The 25852-nt window shown below is 50.6% G+C and overlaps 10 protein-coding genes across 10 annotated transcripts; 3 read left to right on the top strand and 7 right to left on the bottom strand.

The window, feature by feature from the left end:
* Nucleotides 1-649: 649 nt before the first annotated feature.
* On the top strand, nucleotides 650-2512 carry LTR84_004185 (uncharacterized protein; the record flags this gene model as incomplete). The annotated part of the gene is made up of 1 exon (XM_064847763.1): nucleotides 650-2512. One exon carries the CDS (start codon nucleotides 650-652, stop codon nucleotides 2510-2512), a length of 1863 nt encoding a protein of 620 aa, XP_064704875.1.
* An 836-nt stretch (nucleotides 2513-3348) lies between these two features.
* LTR84_004184 (uncharacterized protein) lies at nucleotides 3349-4715 on the top strand (the record flags this gene model as incomplete). Its single annotated transcript, XM_064847762.1, has 2 exons — nucleotides 3349-3420; nucleotides 3477-4715. 2 exons carry the CDS (start codon nucleotides 3349-3351, stop codon nucleotides 4713-4715), a joined length of 1311 nt encoding a protein of 436 aa, XP_064704874.1.
* Nucleotides 4716-7474: 2759 nt separating this feature from the next.
* Nucleotides 7475-8116, top strand: LTR84_004183 (uncharacterized protein; the record flags this gene model as incomplete). Its single annotated transcript, XM_064847761.1, has 1 exon — nucleotides 7475-8116. One exon carries the CDS (start codon nucleotides 7475-7477, stop codon nucleotides 8114-8116), a length of 642 nt encoding a protein of 213 aa, XP_064704873.1.
* Nucleotides 8117-9862: 1746 nt separating this feature from the next.
* LTR84_004182 (uncharacterized protein) lies at nucleotides 9863-12488 on the bottom strand (the record flags this gene model as incomplete). The annotated part of the gene is made up of 2 exons (XM_064847760.1): nucleotides 9863-12080; nucleotides 12142-12488. 2 exons carry the CDS (start codon nucleotides 12486-12488, stop codon nucleotides 9863-9865), a joined length of 2565 nt encoding a protein of 854 aa, XP_064704872.1.
* Nucleotides 12489-13486: 998 nt separating this feature from the next.
* Nucleotides 13487-14695, bottom strand: LTR84_004181 (uncharacterized protein; the record flags this gene model as incomplete). The annotated part of the gene is made up of 2 exons (XM_064847759.1): nucleotides 13487-14268; nucleotides 14326-14695. The coding sequence occupies 2 exons, from the start codon at nucleotides 14693-14695 to the stop codon at nucleotides 13487-13489; spliced, it is 1152 nt and encodes a 383-aa protein (XP_064704871.1).
* Nucleotides 14696-15855: 1160 nt separating this feature from the next.
* On the bottom strand, nucleotides 15856-16467 carry LTR84_004180 (uncharacterized protein; the record flags this gene model as incomplete). The annotated part of the gene is made up of 1 exon (XM_064847758.1): nucleotides 15856-16467. One exon carries the CDS (start codon nucleotides 16465-16467, stop codon nucleotides 15856-15858), a length of 612 nt encoding a protein of 203 aa, XP_064704870.1.
* Nucleotides 16468-18082: 1615 nt separating this feature from the next.
* On the bottom strand, nucleotides 18083-19134 carry LTR84_004179 (uncharacterized protein; the record flags this gene model as incomplete). The annotated part of the gene is made up of 3 exons (XM_064847757.1): nucleotides 18083-18469; nucleotides 18537-18913; nucleotides 19002-19134. The coding sequence occupies 3 exons, from the start codon at nucleotides 19132-19134 to the stop codon at nucleotides 18083-18085; spliced, it is 897 nt and encodes a 298-aa protein (XP_064704869.1).
* A 617-nt stretch (nucleotides 19135-19751) lies between these two features.
* Nucleotides 19752-21620, bottom strand: LTR84_004178 (uncharacterized protein; the record flags this gene model as incomplete). The annotated part of the gene is made up of 2 exons (XM_064847756.1): nucleotides 19752-21511; nucleotides 21566-21620. 2 exons carry the CDS (start codon nucleotides 21618-21620, stop codon nucleotides 19752-19754), a joined length of 1815 nt encoding a protein of 604 aa, XP_064704868.1.
* A 691-nt stretch (nucleotides 21621-22311) lies between these two features.
* On the bottom strand, nucleotides 22312-23289 carry LTR84_004177 (uncharacterized protein; the record flags this gene model as incomplete). Its single annotated transcript, XM_064847755.1, has 1 exon — nucleotides 22312-23289. One exon carries the CDS (start codon nucleotides 23287-23289, stop codon nucleotides 22312-22314), a length of 978 nt encoding a protein of 325 aa, XP_064704867.1.
* A 403-nt stretch (nucleotides 23290-23692) lies between these two features.
* On the bottom strand, nucleotides 23693-25204 carry LTR84_004176 (uncharacterized protein; the record flags this gene model as incomplete). The annotated part of the gene is made up of 1 exon (XM_064847754.1): nucleotides 23693-25204. One exon carries the CDS (start codon nucleotides 25202-25204, stop codon nucleotides 23693-23695), a length of 1512 nt encoding a protein of 503 aa, XP_064704866.1.
* Between the last annotated feature and the right edge of the window lie 648 nt (nucleotides 25205-25852).

Below are 25852 nucleotides of genomic sequence, written 5' to 3'. Positions count from 1 at the left end.
GTCACGGCCAATCAACCTTTCCGATTTTTATAAGTGTCAGTTAACAGTACTTATGCGTAAGGCTGGCTTGTGACAGGTAGCAGCCAAGTGCAAAGACGTGTTTACAGAGACATCTCTGCTCATTTATCAGTTAATGTTCAAGTTGAGGCTGAGGAAGCGCGTCCAAGATTCTAAATCGTAATGATCAGATGACGAAAGAATGTAATGTATTGGATGCGAGATCAGGCTGTGTCCGTTGGCTGCGTGGCCAGACGCGTGGATCACACACGAGGTGCTCACCTGTGGGCAACTGGGAGCACCAAACTAATTTATCCCCACGTCAGGTGTCATTGGATGTCAGGATCTCTTTCTGATCTCAATATCAATAAAATGACATGTACTCGTAATGAGAGAAGGAGGACTCAACGAGGAAAAGGTGCATAAGACAAGCCACCAGCACGTGATTTTCGGAGTTATGGATTTCATTTTCCGGGCTTATCGATAGGAGCTCCTCCGCACTTCGAGTCACAAACACCACCGCCATTGTGCACCATCACGCTATCCAGACCTCGGATCCTTTCAACAGCAGAATCGGAGTCCTATCAATCTGTGAATCATCCTGCCAATGTCCGAGAAATCTGTGTAGTGAAAGACACCGCTGCAAGCTGCAATGGCAGCCATCAACCTCCTCCCATCATATCTCTGTCCCGCCCTCGACGGCCGACTAGCCAGCTCTACTATCACCACCGTCCCCCGCCGCCTACGAGCCTCCTACATCGCCCTCAGCAAGCGTACCTTCAACAGCAGCGCTCCACGAGCCTCATCATCTCAATTCCACCGCTCCGACTTTGCCAATCAGCCCTTCACCGGCAGCTATGAACCGGGTCTCCCCACCTCCGGCCCACTGGGTGGAAATCATGTATTTGGCACGCCTCGGCTGACGCCCAAAATGCTGAAGCAGCACCTCGACCAGTTCGTGGTTGGGCAAGAACGAGCCAAGAAAGTGCTCAGTGTGGCTGTCTTCAATCATTACCAGCGGGTACAGGAGCTGCAGCGGCGGGAAGAGGAGGAGGCAGATCTCCTGGCCCAGCGGGAACGCAGGGAGCGGCATCCCGTCGAGGATGAATTCCCGGGTCAGCAGCCGACGATACGCATGGGAGGACCCCCAACGTCGAGTTATGATCATCGGAAATTGCCGCTTGTCGATACCACTCCGTTAACGTTGGAGAAATCTAATATTCTGCTGTTGGGACCAAGTGGTGTTGGCAAGACGCTGATGGCGAAAACACTTGCCAGAGTGCTATCAGTACCGTTCTCCATGTCGGATTGTACGCCATTCACGCAAGCTGGATACATCGGTGAAGATGCCGAAGTCTGCGTGCACCGACTGCTCGCCGCGTCAAATTATGACGTTGAGAGAGCCGAGAGAGGAATTATCTGCCTCGACGAGATTGACAAGATCGCAACGGCAAAAGTCAGCCACGGCAAAGATGTGTCTGGAGAGGGCGTACAACAAGCACTATTGAAAATCATCGAGGGCACCACCATCCAGATCCAAGCCAAACCGGAGAGAAACGCGCCTCGAGCAGGTGGGCAATCATCAACATATCCAACCAACAACCCCTTAGGAGCAGGCTTTCCATCCGGATCTCCAGGTGCTCCTGCATCACCGGTCAAGGGCGAAGTATACAACGTCCGCACAGACAACATCCTATTCATCTGCAGCGGGGCGTTCGTCGGACTCCAGAAACACGTCATGGATCGACTCACCAAAGGAAGCATCGGGTTCGGCGCAAGCGTACGCTCCAGCTCCAACGTGAACTTCTACAGCCGCGACTCGAAATCCACCGCTGACACTCCCGTCCCCATCCTCCCGGGCTCGCAAGAAGAAGCCCTGTACAAGAAACACCTACCATTCTTCACCCCAGCTCCAGCGCCCGAGCAAAGCATTGCCGACGGCACGACCGTCGAGCCCAACTACTTCAACCCCTTGGACCTGGTCACGCCTTCGGATCTGCAATCCTACGGCTTCATCCCCGAGCTCATCGGCCGCATACCAACAACGACGGCACTCGCAGCGCTGACCCATCCGCTCCTGCTCCGCATCCTCACCGAACCCCGCAACTCCCTTGTCGCACAATACGTGACGCTGTTCTCGCTCTCCGGGATCGAACTCCGCTTCACCACGCCCGCCTTCCACGTCATCGCCACCAACGCCATGGCCATGGGAACGGGCGCCCGTGCCCTCCGCACCGAAATGGAAACCATTCTCGGCGACGCCATGTTCGAAGCGCCCGGCAGCAGCGTCAAGTACGTGTTGGTGACGGAAAAAGTCGCGAAGCGCGAGGAAGGCGCGATTTATTTCGGACGGGGCCAGGGAGGCAAGTTCCACGCGTTGATTGCGCAGGAGGAGGGCGACTGGGAGGACAAGCAGAAGAAGAAGGACGGCGATCGGGCTGCCGCCAACTCGATTTCGGCGAGCTTTGAGAATTGGAGGTCGAAATCTACACTTGCTGCAGGGACGGGTGGGTGAGTGAGTGAGTTGCTGCTTTGGGGGAAAGTGTTGATGACAGATGAAGGGATTGCATGATTATATGGATGATGAAATGATACACGATGCACTGTATTGAGTTGGGTTTGCCTGGTCCTTTTGCTTGGGCAATCTATTATATATACTAGTTACTCATAGTAGTTGCCGCCGCATGAGGGATCAGTGAGTACCAGAAGTAGGGTCTAGGGCTGCAGCCACGGAAATAGTTGTTGGCACCTATACAAGATACAAGTAATCGATAACTGATTGAAGCCCAGTCTATCCCCGAAATGTTCACGTCAACAGCTCTCCGTCTGCGTTGACCAGGCTGACTTGCAAAAGGGGCTTGTCACTGTGAGGCAGTGTTCATGAGCAAGAAAGCCGAAAAGACCGAGACCCACCAACCTGCTCATCGCACCCATTGGCACCCGTAAGGCACCACGCCGTCCACCATTCGTCATTGGCTGCGCCCCTAAGAGTTTCAGCCCGCAAAGCGCACCCCATTGGGGAAGCATTCCTCGACGGACAACCGTTCTTGTAATTAGCAGATCTCTGGTTGACCAGGTGTTCTCTTTAATTGTTACGCTGATTGTGGTGTGCTTATTCTCCAGTTGAGCCTTGTCCGCGTTCATAATCTTAATTTCCTCCCTTCGCATTGGATCAGACGTCGCGACTGGTTCGTGGCCGAATCTTTGTTGACAAGCGACGAAGCGAAGCGCAACGAAAAATCATATTTCTTCTCTGCCTTGAACGAACTCTTTGCTTCCTCACGGTTAGTGTTCGTAGACCATTGAAAAGCAAAATCTCTGGAGCCTCCTGCTTGGAACCGGCATCAAACCATGGATCCTGTCACACCCCAGCAGCGTAAGAAGATCTTGCGGGTTCTGTTCATTTCTCTGCTGTTAGATCTGGTGAGTAGGACCGTAACCCTGTTGTGTCGGACGCATGAGACTGACCGAAGACCCAGATATCATTCACCTTTATCCTCCCTCTCTTTCCGTCCCTGCTCACCTTCTATCGAAGTTTGGAGACTCACCCTTCGTCTGCTCTCAATCGAATCTTGCACTACCTCAACGCATATAAACAAGCCTTTGCGGTGCCCATCAATGCAAAATATGACATAGTCCTTCTGGGTGGGGCTCTGGGATCTTTGTTTTCTCTCCTGCAGGCAATCGCTAGCCCTGTAATAGGCCGTGCATCGGATAAATATGGGAGGCGGACTGCCTTGCTGTGGAGCATGTGTGGGAATATTGCCAGTGTGGCCTTGTGGACAATTGCAGTCGACTTTCGTACCTTCCTGCTGAGCAGGGTTGTGGGAGGACTGAGCGAAGGGAATGTTCAGCTTGCGACCGCCATTGCAACCGATGTGAGTACTGAGGAACAACGAGGCTCGACAATGGCTCTAGTGGGAGCGTGTTTCAGCATTGCCTTCACCTTTGGACCGGCGTTGGGTGCCGCATTGTCAAACATCACCACATTTGCGGCCAACCCGTTTGCAACAGCAGCCGGCTTCTCACTGCTGTTAATTGTGGTGGAAACGGTTTATCTGTATGCTCGATTGCCCGAGACCAGGCCAAGAGAAAGTAAGAAAATCGAGGTAAAGAACGGGCAAACGGGTCATGTTTCATTCAAACATACGAATAGACCGTGGGTCTTGAACGCTATTCACTTCTTATTTCTTCTGCCATTTTCAGGGATGGAGTTCTCCTTACCATTCTTGATCACATCAATCTTATTCCCAGACCATCCATCGCCTTCCAAACTGAATGGAAGGCTGCTTGGCTTTGTTGGGTTGGTGGCATCCATACTCCAAGGCTCCATCGTTCGAAGACTACCACCAGCGATTGTGGTGAATATTGGAGTTGTATCATGCACTGTAGCGTTCTTTCTCCTAGCTCAAGTTCAGAGCAATGCGGGATTGTATGGTGCTGGTGCATTACTTGCAGTCACATCCGCCACAGTGGTGACAGGGTTGAACAGCCTGGGAAGTTTCGAAGCCAAAGCTGGCAATCGTGGCGAGGTTTTGGGAGCACTCCGAAGCTGGGGACAATTGGGAAGAGCACTTGGGCCCATCATCTTTTGCACGTTGTTCTGGTGGGCAGGACGTGAGAAGGCTTACATGATTGGAGGCACTACCATGCTGGTGGTGACGGCGATTGTGCTCACCAATCTGAAATCACCAGCCATTAGCATGAAGAAGCTATGAGAGAACATGTGATTGCATGGTTATGAGATAGTGGATGTCAGGCTTCTCGTGCAGTTGAAAAACCAGTTACCAGTGTTACTCTCACCCGGCTTCGGTTCAACTTCCATCGCTCCTTCCTCGCCAGTCTATCCACCACCTTCCCATCTCCGGCCTCGACACGCAACCAACAATCATTGCAAATTCCTTAAAGTTGAACTTGAAGGAGTCACACGCTTCAGCTGCAATCCACTTGATCAGAGAAACCTCGCCTTGAGATCTTTCTCATGACTACTTCTCCCTGTGTTGCAGCTTCTCCTTACTACCAGACAAGCGTCGAATACCTGCCTGCATATGTCAACTCTATCCTCGGCGGATCCTGACGTTGTCATGGACGACATTGATCATGTTCAGACTGATGAAATGTCTAACTACAGCTCGGAGCTGGGGTCCGAATCTGATTTGTTTATCCATTTGAGTAGTCCTCTACGCTGTGAAAAGCAAATTCTCTTCGTCTGGAAGAACATGGGCCATCTTGGGGATCCCAGTGTCGGTTTCGGCATTGATCCATCCCCCGTTCCTTGCTCTGGTGAGGATCTGAGGTACTACAAGAGAAAAATGACTTGGTGGAATATGGGAAGATCATCCCGGCTCTACCATCGCTCAAGATACGATGATCTGTGCCGTTACTGCGGTAGTTGGGGGATTCCTAAGGAGACCAAGGACTTTGCTCATTGCCTATACAACATTATGGCCAAAAGAGGGCTCTGTTCACAGCGTGCTGAGGGTGAATATGTGTCAAGGGCTGTCATGTCGGCAGTAACTTATTTTGCGTGCAGACTGCATCGGATCTTGGTTTGTTCTGAAATGACGTATGAAGAGTTCAATGAATTTTGCCCGAAATTCGACGATGAATATGCTGATCATATCATTGAGTCTGCTGGGAGAAATGTCTTCAAGAACACTACACGACACATCAATGAAAACATCACGGAGATCCTGGAGGAATACCCTGAGTGGTATCATCAGACTTGTCCAAGAAAGCTTTTGATGTGGAAAGCGGATGACAAGCGGCAGGATCCCAATTTCTCCCATCTCCTTGACCGCCCAGACAGCTTCCGGAAGCTTCGCTATTCAACGCAACAAGGATATTCCACTACTTCCCATGGCCATGACCTGGTTTGGTGACCCTAAGCACATTTGCTGATGATCCTGAGTATGGTCTGAAGTTATGGTTTTCCGCGGACTTTGGAAGGGGATCAGCTATACTCATGTGTTCCCAGTAGTAGGAACAAATTTCATGGGGGAATGTTGTCAACCATTGGGCCAAGCTTGCCTCAAGATTTGCTTGGTCCCTTCCTTCACACCATCTGTTGTGGGCGTCGGATCGTGCTTTCCTAACGATCAGAACCATTCTTCGAATGCATTTCATGTGAACTGGCTGATAAAACAACTATCTGTCTGTCTCAAATATATGATGGTGTCTAAGATTCATTATACTTCAAGCAACACGAGCTCAAGACAAAGATTCTATCCCATTAACTTCCTCACTTTCGCCTCACTTGCATGCATCTCTCTGTGTGGTGAAGTGAAACTCCTTCCTTTCAACAACCGACTCATCGCACGTTAGGCTCGTCCTCCTTTACACTTCTCCTCGAAAAGTGAACCTAACATTAACACCCAATCCAAGCCCTCGGCCATTGGTCCTGCTTGCATCCGAGGTCGCCTGCTCAGCAAACTAGGTCAACTCTCAAGTGTGCAACTGGCAGTTCACACCAAAAGTTTTATTTACCCCATCCAGCCCAGAATCGAGCGCTTCAAATCTCTTCTTATCATTCCATTCGAGATGACGATGACTAAGATAGGCCACTGCGATCCTTTACCACGCTTCGTGAAGGCTGCAAGGCTGCGGGTGAAAAAGGTCCATGCACTCCAGCTGATCAAGCTAAACTCAACGCATGCCAAACCCAGACATCCAGCCAGCAACTCAACAATGCGAAAATGCAAACCAAAATTCTCGCATGCCATCACACGCTGCCAGACTTGCAACCGTCACGACATCCAAGTCAAGACACAAGCATGCCTTCGCAGATTTGCGTCTGGTCAAATCCGTCGAAGAAAGGCATGGTTTCGAAAAGCATTGTGGAAGCGTATGGCCAGGCTTCGAAAAGTTCGGCTGGAGAGAGATTGGGCAAAGGGATATATCCGTCGCAGCATTGCCTTGTCCGTGGAGATTATCTTGATCAAGGCTGGTTCTGATGTATTTCTTGGTGAGGATATCAACGAATTGGACATGCTCGATTGAGATCATCACTTTATGAGTCGCATAATAGAAAAGCTACAATGTCACATACTAGCAGGATATGATCCGGGAGGCCGCCATGCCTCTCTCTAGCACACGTGCTGTGGTATGGGTAGTGAAGATGAACCATCTGCTCATATTCAGAGAGTCGCTGCCTCTGACATGAAATCTTCACTTCAATTCGTGCAAAGCTATTGTTGTTTGAATAACAGTGACTTGCAATCTTCTGCTCATTGCCCAACCTCCTTTCGAACCGAAATATATATCTATCTTTCCCTTTGCATTTTTGACACAAGCACAATCTTGCAACCCACGTTCATCTTGATCTCTTTGCCCACAGATTGAACCACAGTCTTCTACTCAATCCGGCTCGTTTTCTTCGCTTATAACACAGCGTCACCTTGAAATCAGATCGAGGCAGTCAGGAATACACAAGACTCTATACCCACTTCTCCTCAAACCCCCTCAAAGTACAGAAGCAATGGGATCCTGCTCCTCCTCTCTCCCTTCACCACCAGTCCTCACCAAAAAGCAACAGCACACCAGCACAATTGAACCAGGAGCAGCCAATGGTCGCAAAAGGAAGTCCAGTGCCATCGGCGAGGAATCTGTCAGTGTCGCCCGTCGAGAACAAGAAGTCATACATCAAGTAAAGCGTGTCAAGTTGGCACCGAGGCGTCACCAGCTACCAACACCTCCACCAACGCCGTCACCACCATCACCAGCCTGGTATGCTCCTCTCACGCGCCTCCTATCAGAACTGGCATCAAGGCAAGAAAGCCTTGTAGAGACAGAGGTGTGCCTGCGCGAACTCTTTAACAAGTGTCAGCAGAGGACCGACAAACTGGCATCCTTACAATCCTACCATGGCGCACACCTCAAGAGCAACACCACGCTGCGAAAGGAAGCCAAGCGACTGAACCGTGAGATCAGGTGGTGCCAGCATGAGATCAAGAAGGGGATGAAGTGGCGAGTACAGGTGATCGCCAGCATTGACAGGGCGGAACGGAGGGTGAGGATTGAAGAGAATCGGGACCTTGTAGAGCAGCTGGACGCAGAGTGCCGGGTTTTGTGGCGGTCGATAATGACCGAGAGAAGGAATTGGTTGAATGAGCTCGACTGATTGATCAGTTGGCAGAAGGGGAAATCAAGGAGCTTTATATAATGAATGATGATGATCACGATCCACGAAGATGATGTTGAACTGATGTCTTTCTTACTTGTTTTCGTGATTCTTCACCTCGTCTGCTGCTCGCTCCAGGTCTAGCAGTAGAGGTCTTACGCACACAGCACACCACTACCTATTCTCTATGCTGAGCCATATCTGCAGTAAGTATGAAGTCAGAGAACATTAAAACGATTGAGATGGACTTCCAGGAGCAACCTTCTACCCACACCTCCCTCTTACGTGTTCGCATGTTATTTCTCAACAGAGTATACAATTGATGACTTCGTTGGAGGATATCAGCAAGCTATCAGGAAACCTGTGTGTTGTGTATGGCCTTGAGCAGGCCAAAGCACGTCCACTTCAAGGTGTTCCTGACCGATTTTACATCAACTTGATCTACCAAGTCTCGACTCAAGGACGTTGCAACATGACAGTGATTCGCTCCTGATGCCCATTATTACAACTTCTGGCACCCGTCCCTCCATAGTTAATCAGCAATCAATGAACCTATAAATCACGCAGTTACTACTAGCCATTGAGACTAATACAATACACATGGACGACAACAGGCCCTGGCTCTCCAGAGGAGGGGGAGTACTACACCGACACTTGTTATCAGTCCAGATCACGCCGCCAACAACGACAAGAGGCATCCGACGAGTCCACGAGCTCTCGACTCTACCAAGGTAGATTTTGATCATCGGCAAGGCTAACTAGTCGAAACAGGTTGGACTCTTGACGCTAGACCGATTCAAGAGCCTGAACAATGTTTGACTCAGTTGAAGGACTTGCGACGCTCGCTCTGGAGTCGCCAAGCTTCATTATCTGCTTAAGTCTCGCTTCAAGGGTGGTATTCTCGGTGATGAGCAGGGTCTAGGCAAGACCGTTACAGCAATCACGGCCATGATTCAGGATCACCTTACCAGCGACGGCATGTACCGTGGGTTCAGCTTGATTGTGACCACCAAGAGCTGCGCCCCGCAATGGATCGACAAGCTCTGAATAGCTTTGTGCTCTATCGGCTCACGTATCTATGTGGGGTGCCTGTTAATCACAACTCTACTCGACAGGATAGCTGTTGAGAACGATGGCTAATAGGTGCGTTGCCGCTCTCAACTTCAATGATGCTCCATCAAATCCTCGTCTCCGTTAGGTTTCCAAGGAGTTCTGCAAGCATATAAACACATATGGATACCTGGAGGACTTTTAACCATCTACTTACGTTCTACGCAGTGTTCACTCCGAGGCACTCCGGCTTCTCACCGCCACCGAAGAATGGCTAAATACCCGCCCAGGCTCTCGGTCAAGTCTCTGGACCCTCTCGACTATCTATTCTTCTTCGGTGCTGGAATTGGTAGAAGGTATAACAGTAGCAGGAAGAGACTGTGGTCCGGTGGACGCTGTCCCTATGTGTTGAGCATGTGCTTGGCGAGCATGGTGAGAAGGAAGATCAAATTGCATAAGGGGGCAAGAATGAAGGAATGGGGAGAAATGGAGATTTCATTCTGTCGTTGAATTACCGTTTTATCTGACCACGCATGGGTCCATGGAGCCTGTAACGCCATACCGAGCAGGATCGTCCATACCCAACCGATCACCCTGACGCACCATAGACTTTGTCCGTTCGTAAATACTTGTTCATGAAGTAAGGACTGAGAGAGACTGTGCAACGCGACGTCTCTCCAAAGACCAAGATGTACCTCACTCATCATCCATCATCTCATCCAGCCCCATGATCCTCCTCTCCGCATATTCACGAATCTTATCACCGAGGACAGTCCTGCCCCAGCGCTCCGCCACCCTCGCGGCTGCATCGAGAGACTTGCCACCACGATCGCGGAACAGCCGCACGATCTCTAGTGCCTTCATGCCCGTATCCTCGCCTTCGCGACACACCATAGCCAACAACTGGATAAGAATCTTGTCAGCCTGGACTTCACGTCGTATCAGCTGAGTCTTGGATTCGTGGCCGGCCTGAGAGCCCTGACTCTGGATCTGGTCGTCGAGGAGATCCAGCAGCAGCGATGTGCGGACGTATTCTTCCTCTAGGCGGATCGTGCCGGCAGCGACGGTCTCGGTGGCGGTATCGTCGTCTTCTTCGTCGCCGTCGCCGTTCTTTGGTTTGTCGATGGGGCGGGAGACAGGGAGGTGGAAGTCGAATTCTGTGAGGAGTGGGCGTGGGAAGTAAGGTGTTTTATCTCCGCCTTTGAGGATGATGCAGTGGAATCTCTCGCCTGCGACAGCTACGGGCCAGTATGTTTCTTCTTTTTTGCCGTCCTTGAGTCGGTCCAGCTGCCGTGTGTCGAGGAGCGGAACCCATTTTGCGTGTCCTTGGCGGCGCCAGTGTAATAGCGTGAGGAGCACACCGTTGCTGTCGTAGATGCATGGATCGCCGACGTCACTCCAGAAGACAGATTTCAATGACACCTCATCCAGATCCGAGTCCTCGGGTAGGGTGCCCAGAGCGAGGATATCTTGATTCTGATGAGTTTCGTCTAGTCGCACATTGTCGATACAGTAGGTCAATTGCGTGCACCCATCGGCTCCCACGGCTCCATTCCCAACTGTCATCACGAAATCCTCCCATGCCGCGCACGTCACTGCGGGAGAGCCCTTCATACGCCAAAGCCGCACGGGGGTGCCATGTAGTGTCCATACACGGACGTAATTCTGATTCGTGACAGCCACGATATATTTGCTGCTTAGAGCAATGCATATCGCCTCTTCACCATCTGGTAGACTTATCCGCGAGTCGGATCGAGTGGTCCATGTTTCGTGTGGTCGATAGAAAATCACAGCGGGCTGGTCGTCTTTAGCGGGGGCTGAGAAGAGCGCTCCTGTCTCATTGAGACATGCTCGGTCATAGAGAAATGGGTCCGTGAAATGAAAGTCTCGGTGCATTTCCCGGTCATAAAACTCCACCGTGACCGTGTTGTGAGTGTCTTGATCAACAGTCCAGACAAAACCAATCAAATTCAGGCAGAGGTATTTTCTGTTTCCTCTCCATGGCGTGGCTCCGGGTTGGAACGGCTCGTGGATACGTGGCTGCCATATCTCGGCTCGATTTCGTTTGCCGAAATGACCATTCGGCTGTCCTAGATGTTCACCAGTCCGCTTGCCATTTTCATTGATGTAGCCTGCTCCATCATCGTCCTCAATCCAGTCGTATTCGTTCTCATCATCAGGCCCAAGGAGTTGATCCAGACTATCTGGCGTTCCAGCTCGAGCTCTCCCTTGCCCATTGACCAGTGGGGCTCGTCCGTTGACGCCTGCTGATTTATCGTCCAAGGGGTCATGAAAGAAGGGTGCTTTGACCTTCGGGCCCTTGAGCAATGCGATATGGGTGTCATCTTTGAGAAAGTTGGGTATGATGAAAGCCTCGCCATTCGAGGTTGTCCAGTTGAAGATGTTCTCTCCCTTGCTCTGCCAGGCGATATCTAGAATCTTTTCGTAGTTGAATTTCTTCAACATCTTTTGAGTCTTCGTCTCCCACACGACAAGCTGATCATCCGCACTCGAACTGGCCAAGAGTGCACCGTTGGGGGACCAAGCTAGTGAAGTGATGTTGTCATTATGTTCTCCTGCAAACACTCGTTGATGTGCGCCGTCTTCCACGGAGATGACTTTGATTTCCCGGGTTCCAGTGGCGCAAGCAAATGCTCTTCCGTCTGGATGCCATACACATTTTGAAGAAGCCTCTTGTGCAGTCTCGAGCCTTTGGATGACACCATCAATGGTTTTGAAGAGTTTTGGCTCGGCTGTGTTCATGAGGTAGATGTAGATGATTCCGTCAGTGCCTGACGCGGCCAGATATTTCCCCGAGGGGTCGTATGTTAAATGTTTTATGGGTTTGGGGTGTTCTCTGAGAAATGTGATTTGTTCCATGTCATCTCGATTGACGACTTTGATTTCGAGCTCACTGTTACTCGTTAGTGACTGACTGTCTAGATCGGCTTTTAATGACACGGGAAACTCCATACTCGCTAGAAACCGCAATGAATTTTTCATCCGGTGAAAGTGCAATGCTTCTGATCGGCAGAGTGCTTCGAACCAGCATCTTCTTCATATCTCCTGAGGGGACCTCATATTCGCATACGGTACCGTCTTCGCACCCGAGAATAGCGAAGTCGTTACCTGCGGCCAAAGCATAAGTGTCGTCGTGAACATCGGTGAGCATGTCAGGGTCGCCATTGTCACCAGTCTTGAAGGACCGGGCATAATTCCCACATCCTGCAACGAGTAGTCTCTTTCCGTCAGGGGAGTATTGGAGATAGGTGAGACCGGGAGGTTGTGCCTGCCGTGCAGGGAATGGCGGTCTGTCAGGCATCACGAGTGTTGAAGTCTGGTGCACTCAGAAATTTTGTGGTGGATGCGAAATGGCAAAGGGTACAATCGTTAAAGTGGTTTGACACGGATTGCGAGAAGACGCGTCGTGAAGTTCATGGACGCGTTGAGTGTGGGGAATTCATCCGAGGTTGAGCCGGATATTTCTCAGTAGGCCCGTGAAAGGGCACGAAGGGGCCACGAGAAAGATTAATGGCATAGGAACACTCAGAAACAACACTTTTTCATTATTTCATACAATGACTGAATATTATTCGCGTGGAGAGATGACTGAATCGAGTGCAAGTCATTTGATTAGGGTTTGACTGCTGGATCCCAGCAGCAAGCCGTGCACTCTGTGATCATGGACAGTGACCTGACCCCATGTGGAAGAATTGTCGGATTCCAGAATCGATGTAGAATGCGTGTCTTTTGGATGCACAAAAGATTGCCAAGAGACACAGGTAATCATGTATCTCATCCTCATCGTTGTGCGTGTCCTGCTCAATCTTCCTCCGTGTAAGGCTTATCAGGACGGCGTTATCAGGACGGCTGGATCGTTGAAGAGAAGACGGGAGTATGCTTCTCTACAGTAGATACTATTTACTCATGGGCCGGTAGGATGTGGTTTGTAACTGGCGTCCTTCCAAGTAAATTTCTCTCTTTGCTCTCGCTGGAGGAGAGAAGCTCATAACGACAATAATCAGTGGCAAAAGCCCTTGGGAACTGCCAGCCTTTTACTGGCAATCACACAGAAAAGAAACGATATCCCTGGGTGCTTGGTGCCACAGCTTTGTCACCTTTGATATCGCTCAGTAAATCGCTCACCCAGCTTAGGGGCTATCCGATATTTGATTATAGTGCGCGATAGTGCGGTGTTGGCATTTAGGGTGAATGCGTTGCATCATGGTTGGTTCAGCCAAAGACCCGTTGCCTGCTTCTACCGACTGATGTTCGTCGTACTGTGATGGAGATGATTCTTTGACCAAGGCCGACGATGTCCTATGTTTCGGGTGGAGTTGCAACTGCAGCCGGTTGAGGTGGATAAAGACACTGCCGAACGTAGGTGATGACATCCTGAACATATTCGCGGCCTTGTGGAAGAATTTGATCCATGTGCATAAAATGATGTGGAACACCTTTGAACCTCCTCTGAATGACCTTGTTTCCGGCATCTTCGACCTTTTTCGCATATGCTTCAGCTTCATCTCGCAAAGGGTCCACTTCGGCGGTCGCAATATAAGTTAGAGAGGCAAGATTTTTGAAGTCCGGTGCATTCATGGCGTCAGCAAACCAGGAAATATCACGTTGTTGTTCTTTAGTACTGATGCCAGGATCCTGGCTTGAAAGAGATTGCCATTTGAACGTGTCAAACCATTTCAATTTTGCCCAATGTAGAAGAGGAGCATATTCGGCCTCTCGCATACTTGGCCAAGGGCTCATATCGGGTGTGGCATATTTTCGAACATCACTGATGGTTGGGGTTCCAACTATCACACCTTTTATTTGATCGCCATATCCGCCATCTCGGAAGAGATGATTCAGGATCAGTGCGATTGTAGCGCCAGAAGATTCACCCCCAAAAGTGACATTTTCTGGATCAATGGAGAACCTATGGTGGTCTCCTAGGATATGCGCCACGGCTGCCAGTCCATCCATGATTCCGACAGGAAACGGATACTCGGGAATCAACCGGTACTCGATGTCGATAACACAACAAGGAACTGAGGCGCAAATGTGATGGCACAGATGAGCATCTGTCTCGAGATCGCCTACAGCCCAACCTATGCATAGTCAGGTCTTCATTCTTGAAGGCTTTGCGACTGTCAAAAAAGACCTACCCCCACCATGGAAGTTGAAATGAACCGGCCATATCTTGCGTTCTCCAGGCTCTTCTCCAGGTGGTACATAGACACGAACATTTATATCACCTGGGTACTTAGCCCAACCAGGAACATCTGTTTCTCCGATACCGCCAACACCGGTGGCGGGTGCGGTTGCATACGAGTAAAGGGCCGAATAGTTTTGACGAACCAGATTGATATCGGTTGGCCATTGGGGGCCATTTGCGATATACTGATTATAGAGGCTCACGAAAGCCGGATCGAGCTTGTCAATGACAGAAGGATGCAGAGGATCATGGAGGGGCATGGCAGGCGACTTGGAGGGGTGATGAAAGTCCTGCCTACGTGGAGGTTCGGATGGGAACATGGTGAGGAAGAAACGGTTTATACATAAGTTCGATGCGGGATCGAACTACTATGTACTGGATGCAATGGAGAAGGAGCGAACCGACGCATCAAGAATAGTGAGAAGGCGCATGATCATGGGGACTGCAATGATAGATGGGGAAACAAGATATTTAACAAGCGCATGATTCTGATGTGCCAGTTCAAGTTTCGGTCCAGGCTCAGGCTCAGGCTTGGGCTCTTGTTTAGCTTTCGCAAAAGCTACAAGTCAGTATCCGTAGGTATCCATCCATGCCCCCGTACCGAATGAGGGCTCGGACAAACCAGTAGCATGGAAGAGACCATCGTCCTGAAGGTGGGTTGAAGAGGCAGGGGGATTACGCCGTTGGTGGCAGACGATGCAGATGATGCAGATGATGCAGATGATGCATGCCGTGGTATGCAAGTGATTGGATTGCATGTCCGATGGATGAAAGAAGATTCCTTGGGCCCGTTAAAGTGACGATTGTCAGCACTCGGCACCCACCACCGACTAGTCCGACGTGGAACATCTCCTTGCGACTAAATACAACGGAGTTCCGTTCAACCAAGACAAGCCTGAGACTATTTAATACTCGATATCTGCCATTATTAACTACTTCTCGAGAGAGTTCGATCATCTTCCAGCAGTACATACCTAGGAACATGTATACAAATGCAGATGAACCACCCAAGAAGTCCACCATGAGTACCAATGCTGTGTTCGAGCCATTCACGCTTAACTCTATCCATCTCTTTCTGACCACCCTGGCATCTCATCGGCTAGCTACATCCAGGGCCAAGGATGGGAGGCGACGACGTATCACTTTTCCATCCGTCGTTGCCCTATCAGTTTATGCTTCTAGTCTGACATTTTGATCTGTTTAAATCAATCTGACTAGTTGGATTCGTGGAAGTTTATTGGCATTGCTGACCACGAGATCAGTCTTTGAGCAACATTGAAAACTCCTTGGGATTGCATTGCGTGTCCTCGAGAAGAACACATTCCTACTGATCCTAAGAAGGTCCAATCAACTATAACGAACGATGACACCAACATCATGTTCGAAGATGAACATCTCCAAAGCTGACTTCGGCCGCTCTTCTTTCCATTACTCTTCCCATCCCTTTTCCAATGCACTAACTCCCACTGCCCCAGATCCATCAACGTGGCTCAGGCCTTTTCCCAGGTCCAATTTCTGGAGTTTCCGCGAACCAATCCCAATCCCTATTCTTTGCGTCCGACTTGTTAGCCCACCAGCCCTGCTCACAATCATATCCGGCCACTTCGGGTCCAATCGGCTCGTTCCTCGACAGCTCCTCACAATAACTCCGCTCCCACCAGCCCTCGATCGAGGTATTCTCCCAGTACTCGGCCTCCAATGGTGATTCGCTGCCGAGACCAAATGCTTCGCATGCCAGGATGATTGATTCAACATCTGCAGCTTGAAGTCCGCCGTCCACCTTGGACGTCCCGAGTGCTTTGGAGATCTCGACCATATCCAAATCCTCCTGGGTGTAGAGTCGCATGATGCGTTGGCAGATCGAGCCTTTCACCAGCCCCATGATCTTGGATTTTCCGAGCCGAGCTTGCAGGTAAGGAGGGTAGGAGCCCATTTTCCGTGGTGGCTCGATGGCTTCCCTGGTGTCGATTTCCATGTCTGGGTCACCAGAAAACCAGACCGGATCGAAGATTGGTACTTCATTGATAGAGGATTTCGCCGCCGTCGCTTCCTTGGTGGTGGTGCTACGACCACGGTGATGTTTGCCTGCCATTCTTGGATGTTGAGGATGTGTATCTTGTTATCAAGCTTCAATACTTGTGACTTCAAAAGGGGCGCTATGTTGACCTACGTCGTGAGCGCTCAATGGATCTATCTTCCTAATGTACATTGCAGGGCACGACGCCGAGAGTATCACTGCGCTTCACTCACAAAGACTGTATCGCGCAATTCGATTCAAGACAGGTAATGAATGGTAGCAACAAACGCGAATGGAACGAGACTACCACATATAGCTCAAAGCAATCGCATTATTCATTCACACATCCAAGTACAATATCTTTTGATTGACCAACACAATGGAGACCTACCGACGGTGAGCCATGGAGAAAAACTCATTGATGCAAGAACCCGTCGAGAGAAACAGTGCATGTGGAAGCGCAACATCATCACACGAGGCTGAGGCTCCCTAAGGCTCCCTACTCCACGCTGCAGAATACGGAAGACAATGGAATTGAGTAGAGTGAATTGACTCCTTCGATGGAACGGGCGGTACCCAAACCCCAGATCCATTCTCCATGGCAAGTGAGGAACAACCTGTCCATTTCAACAAGTATCTCGCTATTCCTCCGTTTTTGCTATGATGAAACCAGGCCAGAATGCACACAGTGCTTGTCCTATCAACGCTTACAGACAGAACAAAGTCCGCCGGAAAGACATCTATCTCCATTGGCCCCAGGGAGAAGTTATCATCCAACCGACTTCTCTTACGCTACGGCGTCCCGCTGTGCAGAAGGGATGGTTTGGTAAGATAAAGAAGATGGTCGTCAGCGTGTTATGTTGGAAAACTAAGTCATGTAGTGATGATACACCAGATCCATTCGGCAGACCCGGGGGGCGTACATAAATACAAACATACAGATATACGACCTTAGCCGAATAAGTAACAATCAAACAAACTCCCCCGAAGTGTGAAGTTCCCCAGTCTATATTGCACAACGCCGAGTTTCAATAAGGAGGATATTAGGCTAGGTATTTAGGTGGTACATAAACAAAGTGTGGAAATAAACACATAGGGCATTAATTAATAGGTGGTATTTCCTCCGTTCGTTCGAGAGGCATGTGGAGATATGCGTGTAAAGGCTGGTCTCCATTGAATCATCTTTGGGGACTTCAAGTGACCTTTTGCATGGTGGTTTGCCTGGAGCATTGATGTGGCAATGAGGATGACTTAAGGCGTACATTCGTAGATGCGGTGTGGTGTGGTGTGATGTGATGTGTGAAGGCCCAGCCTTCTTTCCAGTCGCGATCAGATATTCAGTCTGCTTCCGTACCATACCAATTCGTCTGCCATCGGAACGCCTGCTGCGGATGGGGGAAGATGATCCTGTTCGTGTAGATTGTGGAAACAAGTAGGATTCATGAGGAAGAGATCGAGAAGGGTAACCGTTGTAGTTTTTGGAGGCCGTTAAGGTTTCGCGGTGTTGCAGGGTTGCAACATTGATGTCTTGGTCGCCCATATGTGCACAATCGCCCGGACGCCCGGGCGCCAGATCCCAGAGATGGTAGATATCAATCTGTACTTCCAATGGCAAAATCGCAGTATGATGGTCCCCCTCTCCTTTTTCATTTCATCTCCATAATCTCAAGGGCTTACAATCGTCAAGACCTCATGCCCGTTTCTTCCCCGCGGCAATAAATGCCTTTTTCCTCGCCGCCACATCACCCTCACCAAGCCACTTACTTGCCTTGATGAGCTGAATGACATTGATGACCTGTTTCCCCGCCATGACGGGCGCGCTGACGCCTGCGATGATCCAAGGCACCGTGCTGTCCATTTTGTTAGCGCGTGCCATCTCCAAGGCGCCTGCGCTCCACGGGTTTGCGAAGAGGGTGCTGGGCTTGGGGTGAGCGGGTGAGCCGGGCTGTGTGGACTGGAAGCCGCTGGGGTCATTGATGGCGAGGAGGGAGGGTGAGAGAAGTGGGGAGGAGAAAGAGAGGAGGTATAGTGCGATGAAGAATGTTTCGTTTAGGAGGCAGAAGAGGAATAGGACGGTCTGCGTTGTGTTAGTTTTGATGGGAAAATAGAGGATGGTCTCGTCTTTGGAGAAAGGGAAGTCCTACCCGATTTGTGTAGTAAAGATGGAGGATCCAACTCCTGCTCGAGTCGACTTTCTTGTGGCTCTGGCCCGATGATCCCATGGTCAATGTGGCGTACATGTGGATGTAGTGACTGGCGAGATCGAGACTGATCAATCCCTGAAAGATAATACTCCAGCGAGGGAAGGCGGAAGCCAGAAACACCAACAGACAGGATGTGGTGCAGCGGTCGGTCACCATATCCAGTACGGCACCGAATGTGGTTGACTGATTGTATCTTCGAGCCGCAATTCCGTCCGCAGCATCGAGGAGGCAGGATACACTGTACAAGCCGGAACAGGTCCGGGGATGCAGAGGCATATAGTAGAGGGAAGCAATTGCGAGGACGACTCGGGCATATCCTGCAGAGGGGAGTTAGTTCGTTGTCGCAATTTCACAACCGTCTCGCAGTGACTTTTGCGGCCACCGGAGGGATCCTCCTTGACTCACCGATGATGTTTGGGAGAAATAGAAAGATGTTCTCCTCTTGATAAATGTCTTCCTCGATCTTTTCCACCACTTGATTCAACTTTGCATTCCCATTGGGGAGGACATGGCCATTGGACTTGGGCCGTGCGGCCATGCTCGCGCTTTCCGGGAATGCCGCAGAGGGTAGTCTTTAAGAGATCTTGGAGAAGTGATGGACCGGGAGTGGACGTTGCTCTGAAGTGTTGTGTTCTTCAACAATGGATGGCGTGTAAGCAAGGGCAGGTCAAATTCTGGAGTTGAAAATGCTAGGGCAGTGGAATGGTGAGGCCTGGAGTTGGATGGGTGCTGGAAAGCAAGCCTGATAAGGAGGTGATGGGAGATAAAGCAGTTGCACTTGTTTCTTGGAACTTTGAAGCGCTCGAGATACGTGGTCTGGTTAATCCGAATGCAATCGAACGTCTGTCAAATTTTGGTCATGCGACAATCATCAAGATGGCATTGAGAGAGGTCGTTCAAGTTGCTCAAGTATGTTCCTTGATTATCTGATCAGATTGCTTTACCCCGTTCTGTAAACACCAACATTATTCATGCTGCATATCCGGATCACGGAGAGGCGGATCATCTTCGGAGAAACCATCCAAGATATGCCGAAAAGAGTTCAGATCGATTATTGTCTTTTGAAGCACATAGGAGGACTTGTTGCCCTATTTCGATGCTAAATAAATATATACAAGACATCCAAGCACATTGCCGCAGTCAATCAAGTCCTTTTCACTGTCGCCGACTTCGAGGGTCTGACGCACTCTGGCGTTTATAATCACGACTCTCTTTGGTCGCAAGGCTTCCATAACCTCCCTCCTGCCGTCTTTCCCACCCACCCATTCGTACCACCAGACAGGTAGCATTGTCTCCTTCAGTCGTCACTTCGGTGGCAAAGTTGACCACATCCCGGGCAGCAATTTCCGGTGTTTTGGCCTCTTTCACAATGTCCACCACTTCCTGATCGTCAAGCGTACCGGAAACCCCGTCTGATATCAATACCATGAAGGAGTATTCGGCAGCTCCGATCTCTACCCGTCGAATCTCAGGTTCAGCACTAACACCAATCCGCTTGGAAGCAATATCCCCAAATGCCCGGGTATTTGCCAAACCCAACACCCGTTCCTCTCCAAATGAGTCGGTCACAAACGTCGCCGCGTACCTACGCAAGCGATTGCTTTCGACTGGAGATGATGGATGGTGGTTGGTTGTCAACGGTACCGCCTGGCCGTTGATGGTAGAGCAGAGAAGAATCCTGGTATCTCCCACGTGGGCAACCAACATGGATGAGGTAGTGGCGGGATTCCAAAATGGTGTGGGTGATGGAGTCGACAATACCGCGATACTACACGTGCTTCCACCCTTGAATCGGTTGGTTCCCCCGATGTGTTCGGCAACCCGAGTAGGTTTGTCCAGAATGTCGCCATCATTCAATGGTCGTTCGGCCCGTGTGTTGTCTTCGTTTTCCGAATTCTTGGCTGCCTGGGCTGACACGAAATCGTAGTCAGCCTTGAGAAATGCATAGGTCATGACCTCTTCGATCGAAGCACCTGTAGCAAGGTCTTGACCGTTCGAAGTATTATCCGAGGTCTGATTGCCATTGTAGATGGAGAAATACGGTGGCTTGAACCGACGAAAGTAGCCACCAACCAACTCTTTCCAGTTCCTGACCAACTGCTTCTCTAGAGTTTTGACGTTCTCAATATTTGCGTTTTGGATGACGGGAGGGTCACCGGGGTGAGGAGGGACATCCTTGGAACCATCTCCCTCTTTGCCCTTGCCCTTCTGTGGAGGGCCATCCATGCTGGTGATGTCTACCGATTCTAGAGCGGCTTTGCCTTTCTGCACAGCCGCAGCATCCTCTATGGCACCCCTGGCAACCTCGTTGTCTCTGTTTTTCTTGCCATTCTTCTGTAGACTGGACTGTAATTCGAAAGAGACGGCCGACTGTTCTATGTATTGGTGCAATCGTTCTCGCAAAAAATCACTGCACTCAGCTCCTCCGTGGCCATCGAAAACGCCAAAGTAAAAGACCTGAGGATCTCCGCTAATATTGTCTGCCGAGGTTCCTTCTTTGCTGGCCTGGAGATTTGTGGTGACAGAACGAGGGGGCTTTTTGGAAAACGCCGGAAGCTCGATTACACCAGCCTGATGAGAATCTTCATTGTAAGGTCGACTCCCCCGAGAGACAAATGCACCGTAGTGGTGTTTGGCACTTCTCAGGGGAATGCGAACAACCGTCGTGTCTCGGTTGATGGAGGGGTGAGCTGCGGGGGCTGCTCGACCATCTGGAGTGTGAGGAGTCGAGTCCTTTCTAGGAAACTTGTGGGCTAGACCTGTCAAAGAGCGAGAGTCTGGGTGTAGTGAGGAAGAAGGCAGATGAGTGACAAAATAATCGTGGAACTGGCGACGCTGATGATGGGGAGTGGGGAAATCCCGCAACCGGGTTTGTGTCTGTGGACGAGTCTGTCTGATGAAAGTCGAGAGGAGGTCTGGGGAGAGATGGTCAGTATAGAATCAAGAGTGTCGGGACATATTCGGTGTACCATAATAAACATAAGGCTCGGAAGAGCAGCTGAGGGCTCTGTTGCCACGAGACATGGCTGCTGGTGAAGCTCACCCAGCTCGCCATAGCATAGCACTAGAATAGGAGAACAGTGGTGCTGGATGGCATTTCTCGATGGTGAGAAGAGGGTGACGAAAAGGTGGTAAGCTTGTGACTGCAGCTTGCAGTTGAAGAGGCAGGGCGGCCGCCTTGGAAGCTGGGAGGATAAAAGAATGAACGGGTGGGAGGATGAGGAGGAGGTGGTGGTGGTGGAGGCGTTGATGGTGTAGTGAAGCGGAATTGGTGGGTTTGTGGAGACTGGTGACGGTGTCGGCTTCGGGTCGGCAAAATATGACGGGAGCGGCAGCGGCAATTTTAGACGCCAATCTACATCAAGTTCTTCCGGGTTCAATCAACTGGCCATCTACCTTGTCGATTTCTATATACCTTAGGTAGGTAGATATATATTCATCAAGTCCATCACCGAAGTTTAAGAAAGAAAAGCGAGTATAACGTCTTGCCGTCGCTTCCATGATGATCGGATCTATCAACGTAGTAGCATGTCTAATCTCCATGCAAGGTCTAGTCTATCATTTCATCTTTGCTGCCCCAGATCTTGAATAAGAAACAGCCAGCCAGCATTCGTAGCTTCATGCATTCCTCTTCCACTCTGAATCGTCAAAGTCGCTCATTGCCGTGTTCGTAACGAGATTTCATAATCCCCAAACCCACTCCACCCCGAGCCTTCTATAATTTATGACTCGGCACCTCACCAACCGCCTCCTTCAAACCAAGACCCTGTGCACTCTCATAGGAATCAAAGCTCTCATCACCGTGGAAATGCCAACCTCGCTCTTCACCCTGGCTCAAATGTCCACAATCACTATTCGCGACACAGTCCCAACCGCCCGCCACGCCAGATCCATTGCGCCAGTCCTCGCAGAAATACTGTGACTTCTCCACAGTTGCCTCCTGATCGCTCGCCACAGGAACTGTCCTCCTCACAAACCGACTGACCCCACAGGTAAAGCACTTGAAATCCTCCTCGTCGTGATCCTCCGGCATCAAACCCGTAAGCGCACGCCCACTAGCGATAATCTGCGCGGCATGGCCACACAACAGTAGCGTGACATGTTCACTCCCCCTGCCCGCCTCAACATACTCACGATCCACATCCTGGACGACGGTCGCAAGCGCCAACGCCAGCCGATCATGCAGTGCCTCGATCCGCTCACCATGATCCGACGGCACGACCTTGGAGCGATACGCCGCGTCGACCCAGGGGAAGAAGTCCTTCTTCAATCTCGCCGGGTCCGCAGGCGCAGGTTGCACGAACCAGGCTTTCCCGAACCATTCGCCAATGCCCCTCTCCCCGCGCACCAGGAGCGGACTGTGTTTCTGCACCCGTGAGATCGAATCCGTCAGCTGGATCTCCCGCAGCTTCTCGACCGTCGGCCGCAGCGTCTCCAGACACCGGTAGAACAGGCTGGAGTAGATGCGCAGCCGGTCTTGCTTGACGAGCTCGGCCAGTGAGCCCGAGCCGGACGTGGATCCGAAGTATTCGCCTGTCTCGACTGCCTGCTGCACGCCGTGCGATGCCAGCGGTGGGTCGGCGGGGAGTCGTGTCGGGAACGGGTGTGAGGATGTGTATTTCCCTGTCGTCGGGTCTAGTGTCCATGCTAGTCGGTGGCCGTGCCGCAGGAGGATGATTTCGGTGACGGGCATGGTTGCTGGTGGGGGTTGTGTTGAGGGGGAAGTTCAACGGTTTGGTGCTCAGGTCATAGTCGGGTGGAAAGACTGGATATGTAGATGGATATAATCGGGAAGACTAAAGAGCAGGTATGCACCAGTGACTTGAAAGAACGAATCAATTGAATCGCAGGAAATGGCTGTGAAGGTGATCACCAAATTCCGGCTAAGACGACAAATTCGGGGTGGTTCTTAAATTATTTCAACGGAAGCCAGATTGCCGAGGTTGCAGCCTCGCCAGATTCCCCAATCATCCTCTGGGCTGTTCATCTCGCAGGAATACGAACAGAGCCTCAAAATACGACAGGGGTATTATTTAGCTACAAGAGATCGTAATCCTCAATAAAGTGCTTCTTCTAAACTCCTTGCCACATACACCTCAATAATATATCCGCTCCAGCTGTGCGTCAGCCTGCAGCTGACTTCCGTAACCACCATTATCACCAGCCCTGTCCTCCAAACCCGCTACTTTCAAAACAGAACGCACAACATTCCAATTCGCCAACTCTGGCTCCTTCTGGCCCGTAAACCACCATGTGATCCACGGAAACAGCAGTCCAAAATCCGACAATGTGACGTGTGTCGTGTCGTGCAATACAAACGCTCCTGCAGGAGATGGCTCGCGATCCCCAACATGTTTCTCTGTCACTCTCGATTTTCCATTCTTTCGCTTGGATTCGTCCATAAAGTGTCGCGGCGTCACCAAGTCCTTGAACAGTTCAATCGTCTCCGCTTCCGTCTCTGTCTTGACGGTTTGTGGGTTGGGAGCCAGAATTTGAGGCATGTGTGAGTGGACTTGTGGCCAGTGCCATGCACATTCGGATGAGAGCACGGCGATGGTCGTGGGCGACTGTCCATATGCTTGGTCTGCGGTTGTATCGTGGCAGGGAAGAGGTTTCCAGTGCAGTGCCTTCGTCCTCGGTGATCGAAGAGGCATAAACCATGGATCAAGCAGAATCACGGGAGATGTCGTTTTGATCTGTTCAACAAGGCTGGCGGATGCAGGGTGCAGTAGTAGCGACTGGTCTGATGGAGTAATTCCGCTGTCTTGCTTTGCGACTTGTGCTCCACCCTCATAGTAAATGGTTTTGATGAACTGAATGAGAGTCGCACCCCCAAAAGAGTGGCCGGCCCAGATGACCTCGCCTGGTTTGAGATTTAATGATGAAGTCGGAATGACATTTGGTATTCCCGGGGCGCCAGCTAGATTCGTCAAAACCTCTCCTCTGTTTAGAATTTCCAACGCTTTATACGTTGCCGAAAGTTCGAAAAGGCGAATCTGAAATTGCGTATCGCGCGCATCCCAGACTCCTGGTCTGATTTTCAGCGATATGTTCTTGTAGTAAATGGAGGTCATCTCCGCCGGTTGATCAATGGCTGCCTTTGAGCCTTCATTGCGTGCCAGTGATAAAGCACCACTTCCGTCACGATGATCGACAGCGACGCAAATCACCCCGCGAGAAGCAAGGTCGCCGAGAAGAGCACTATGGCTGTTCAAACAGCCTACCAAGCCGTGCGAGAATATCAACACCGGCAGTGGACTATCCTCGTGGTGCAATGCCGCATTCTTATATGCTGGCATCATTGTCGATCGCAGATACAACGGGACTGAGAGAAGTATCTTTGACAACCACGGGCCCAGACGAGCCAGACGAAGATATCCATCGAGATGCGCTGTTTGAGGCTCTGGAAGCCATGGCACACCACAAGCAATATCGGCGACATTTCTGGTCGGGTAGAACACTCGAAATTTGACTGTCGATGCTAGCAGTTCTTTTGGAGTCGGGCTCAAGCCTAATGAAGAAAAGGGTATTTCATATTCTGCAGTCCCAACTTTCTCTGGGCCAGTGTATGGGGGTAACGATGGCAATGGATTGAGGAAAGACAGCATGGTCACTTACGGTGCCGGAACGATGAGCTAGAATGAGCAGCAATTGCATATCATGACTCAGTCGGACTTCTCATCATATTCATATATCATCTCGTGTTGCGACGTATTCGAGCCTCGAAACCTAAACGATAAACGACATGTACCCACCTCTGGATCCAGTATCAAAGGCGAAGTGTTGCGAAGTCCTATGTTCAAGTGCCTGCTGTTGCTAAAATTTGATTGTGGTTGAAAATCAACTACGGCCGTAGTTTCAGGCGAGCCACGATCAGGCTGCGTCACAGGACAGTATGATTCAGCTTCCACTCCTTTTCCCTTATCTGCATCATGCAAGAAAATATGAACGATCATTGAAAAGGTGATGGAAGTTACGGTTGGGGAAAACCCAAGGTTTCTCGGTGTGATTGGCAGGAGCGGCGCAGGAGTCGCAATCTGGTTAGCACCCTCCTTTCGGTGGACGCGACGCGAAACTGCCAAGCCGAAACATCTCCGTCTCATCAGGCCAGCCTCGTTCACTAATCATTCCGCCCATAGTCCCTCGTACTTTGTGTAGAACCTCACTGGTATAAAGCCGAGGCACTTCCTCCCTCCCATGCACTGGACGCCTGGCCCGTCTTCAACTCAACAAAATGCGTTGTATGGACCCATTCA

Source organism: Exophiala bonariae (assembly GCF_035927105.1).
Source record: "Exophiala bonariae strain CCFEE 5792 chromosome Unknown scaffold_18, whole genome shotgun sequence".
Classification (NCBI taxonomy): domain Eukaryota; kingdom Fungi; phylum Ascomycota; class Eurotiomycetes; order Chaetothyriales; family Herpotrichiellaceae; genus Exophiala; species Exophiala bonariae.
This window is presented reverse-complemented; position numbering and strand designations above follow the sequence as displayed.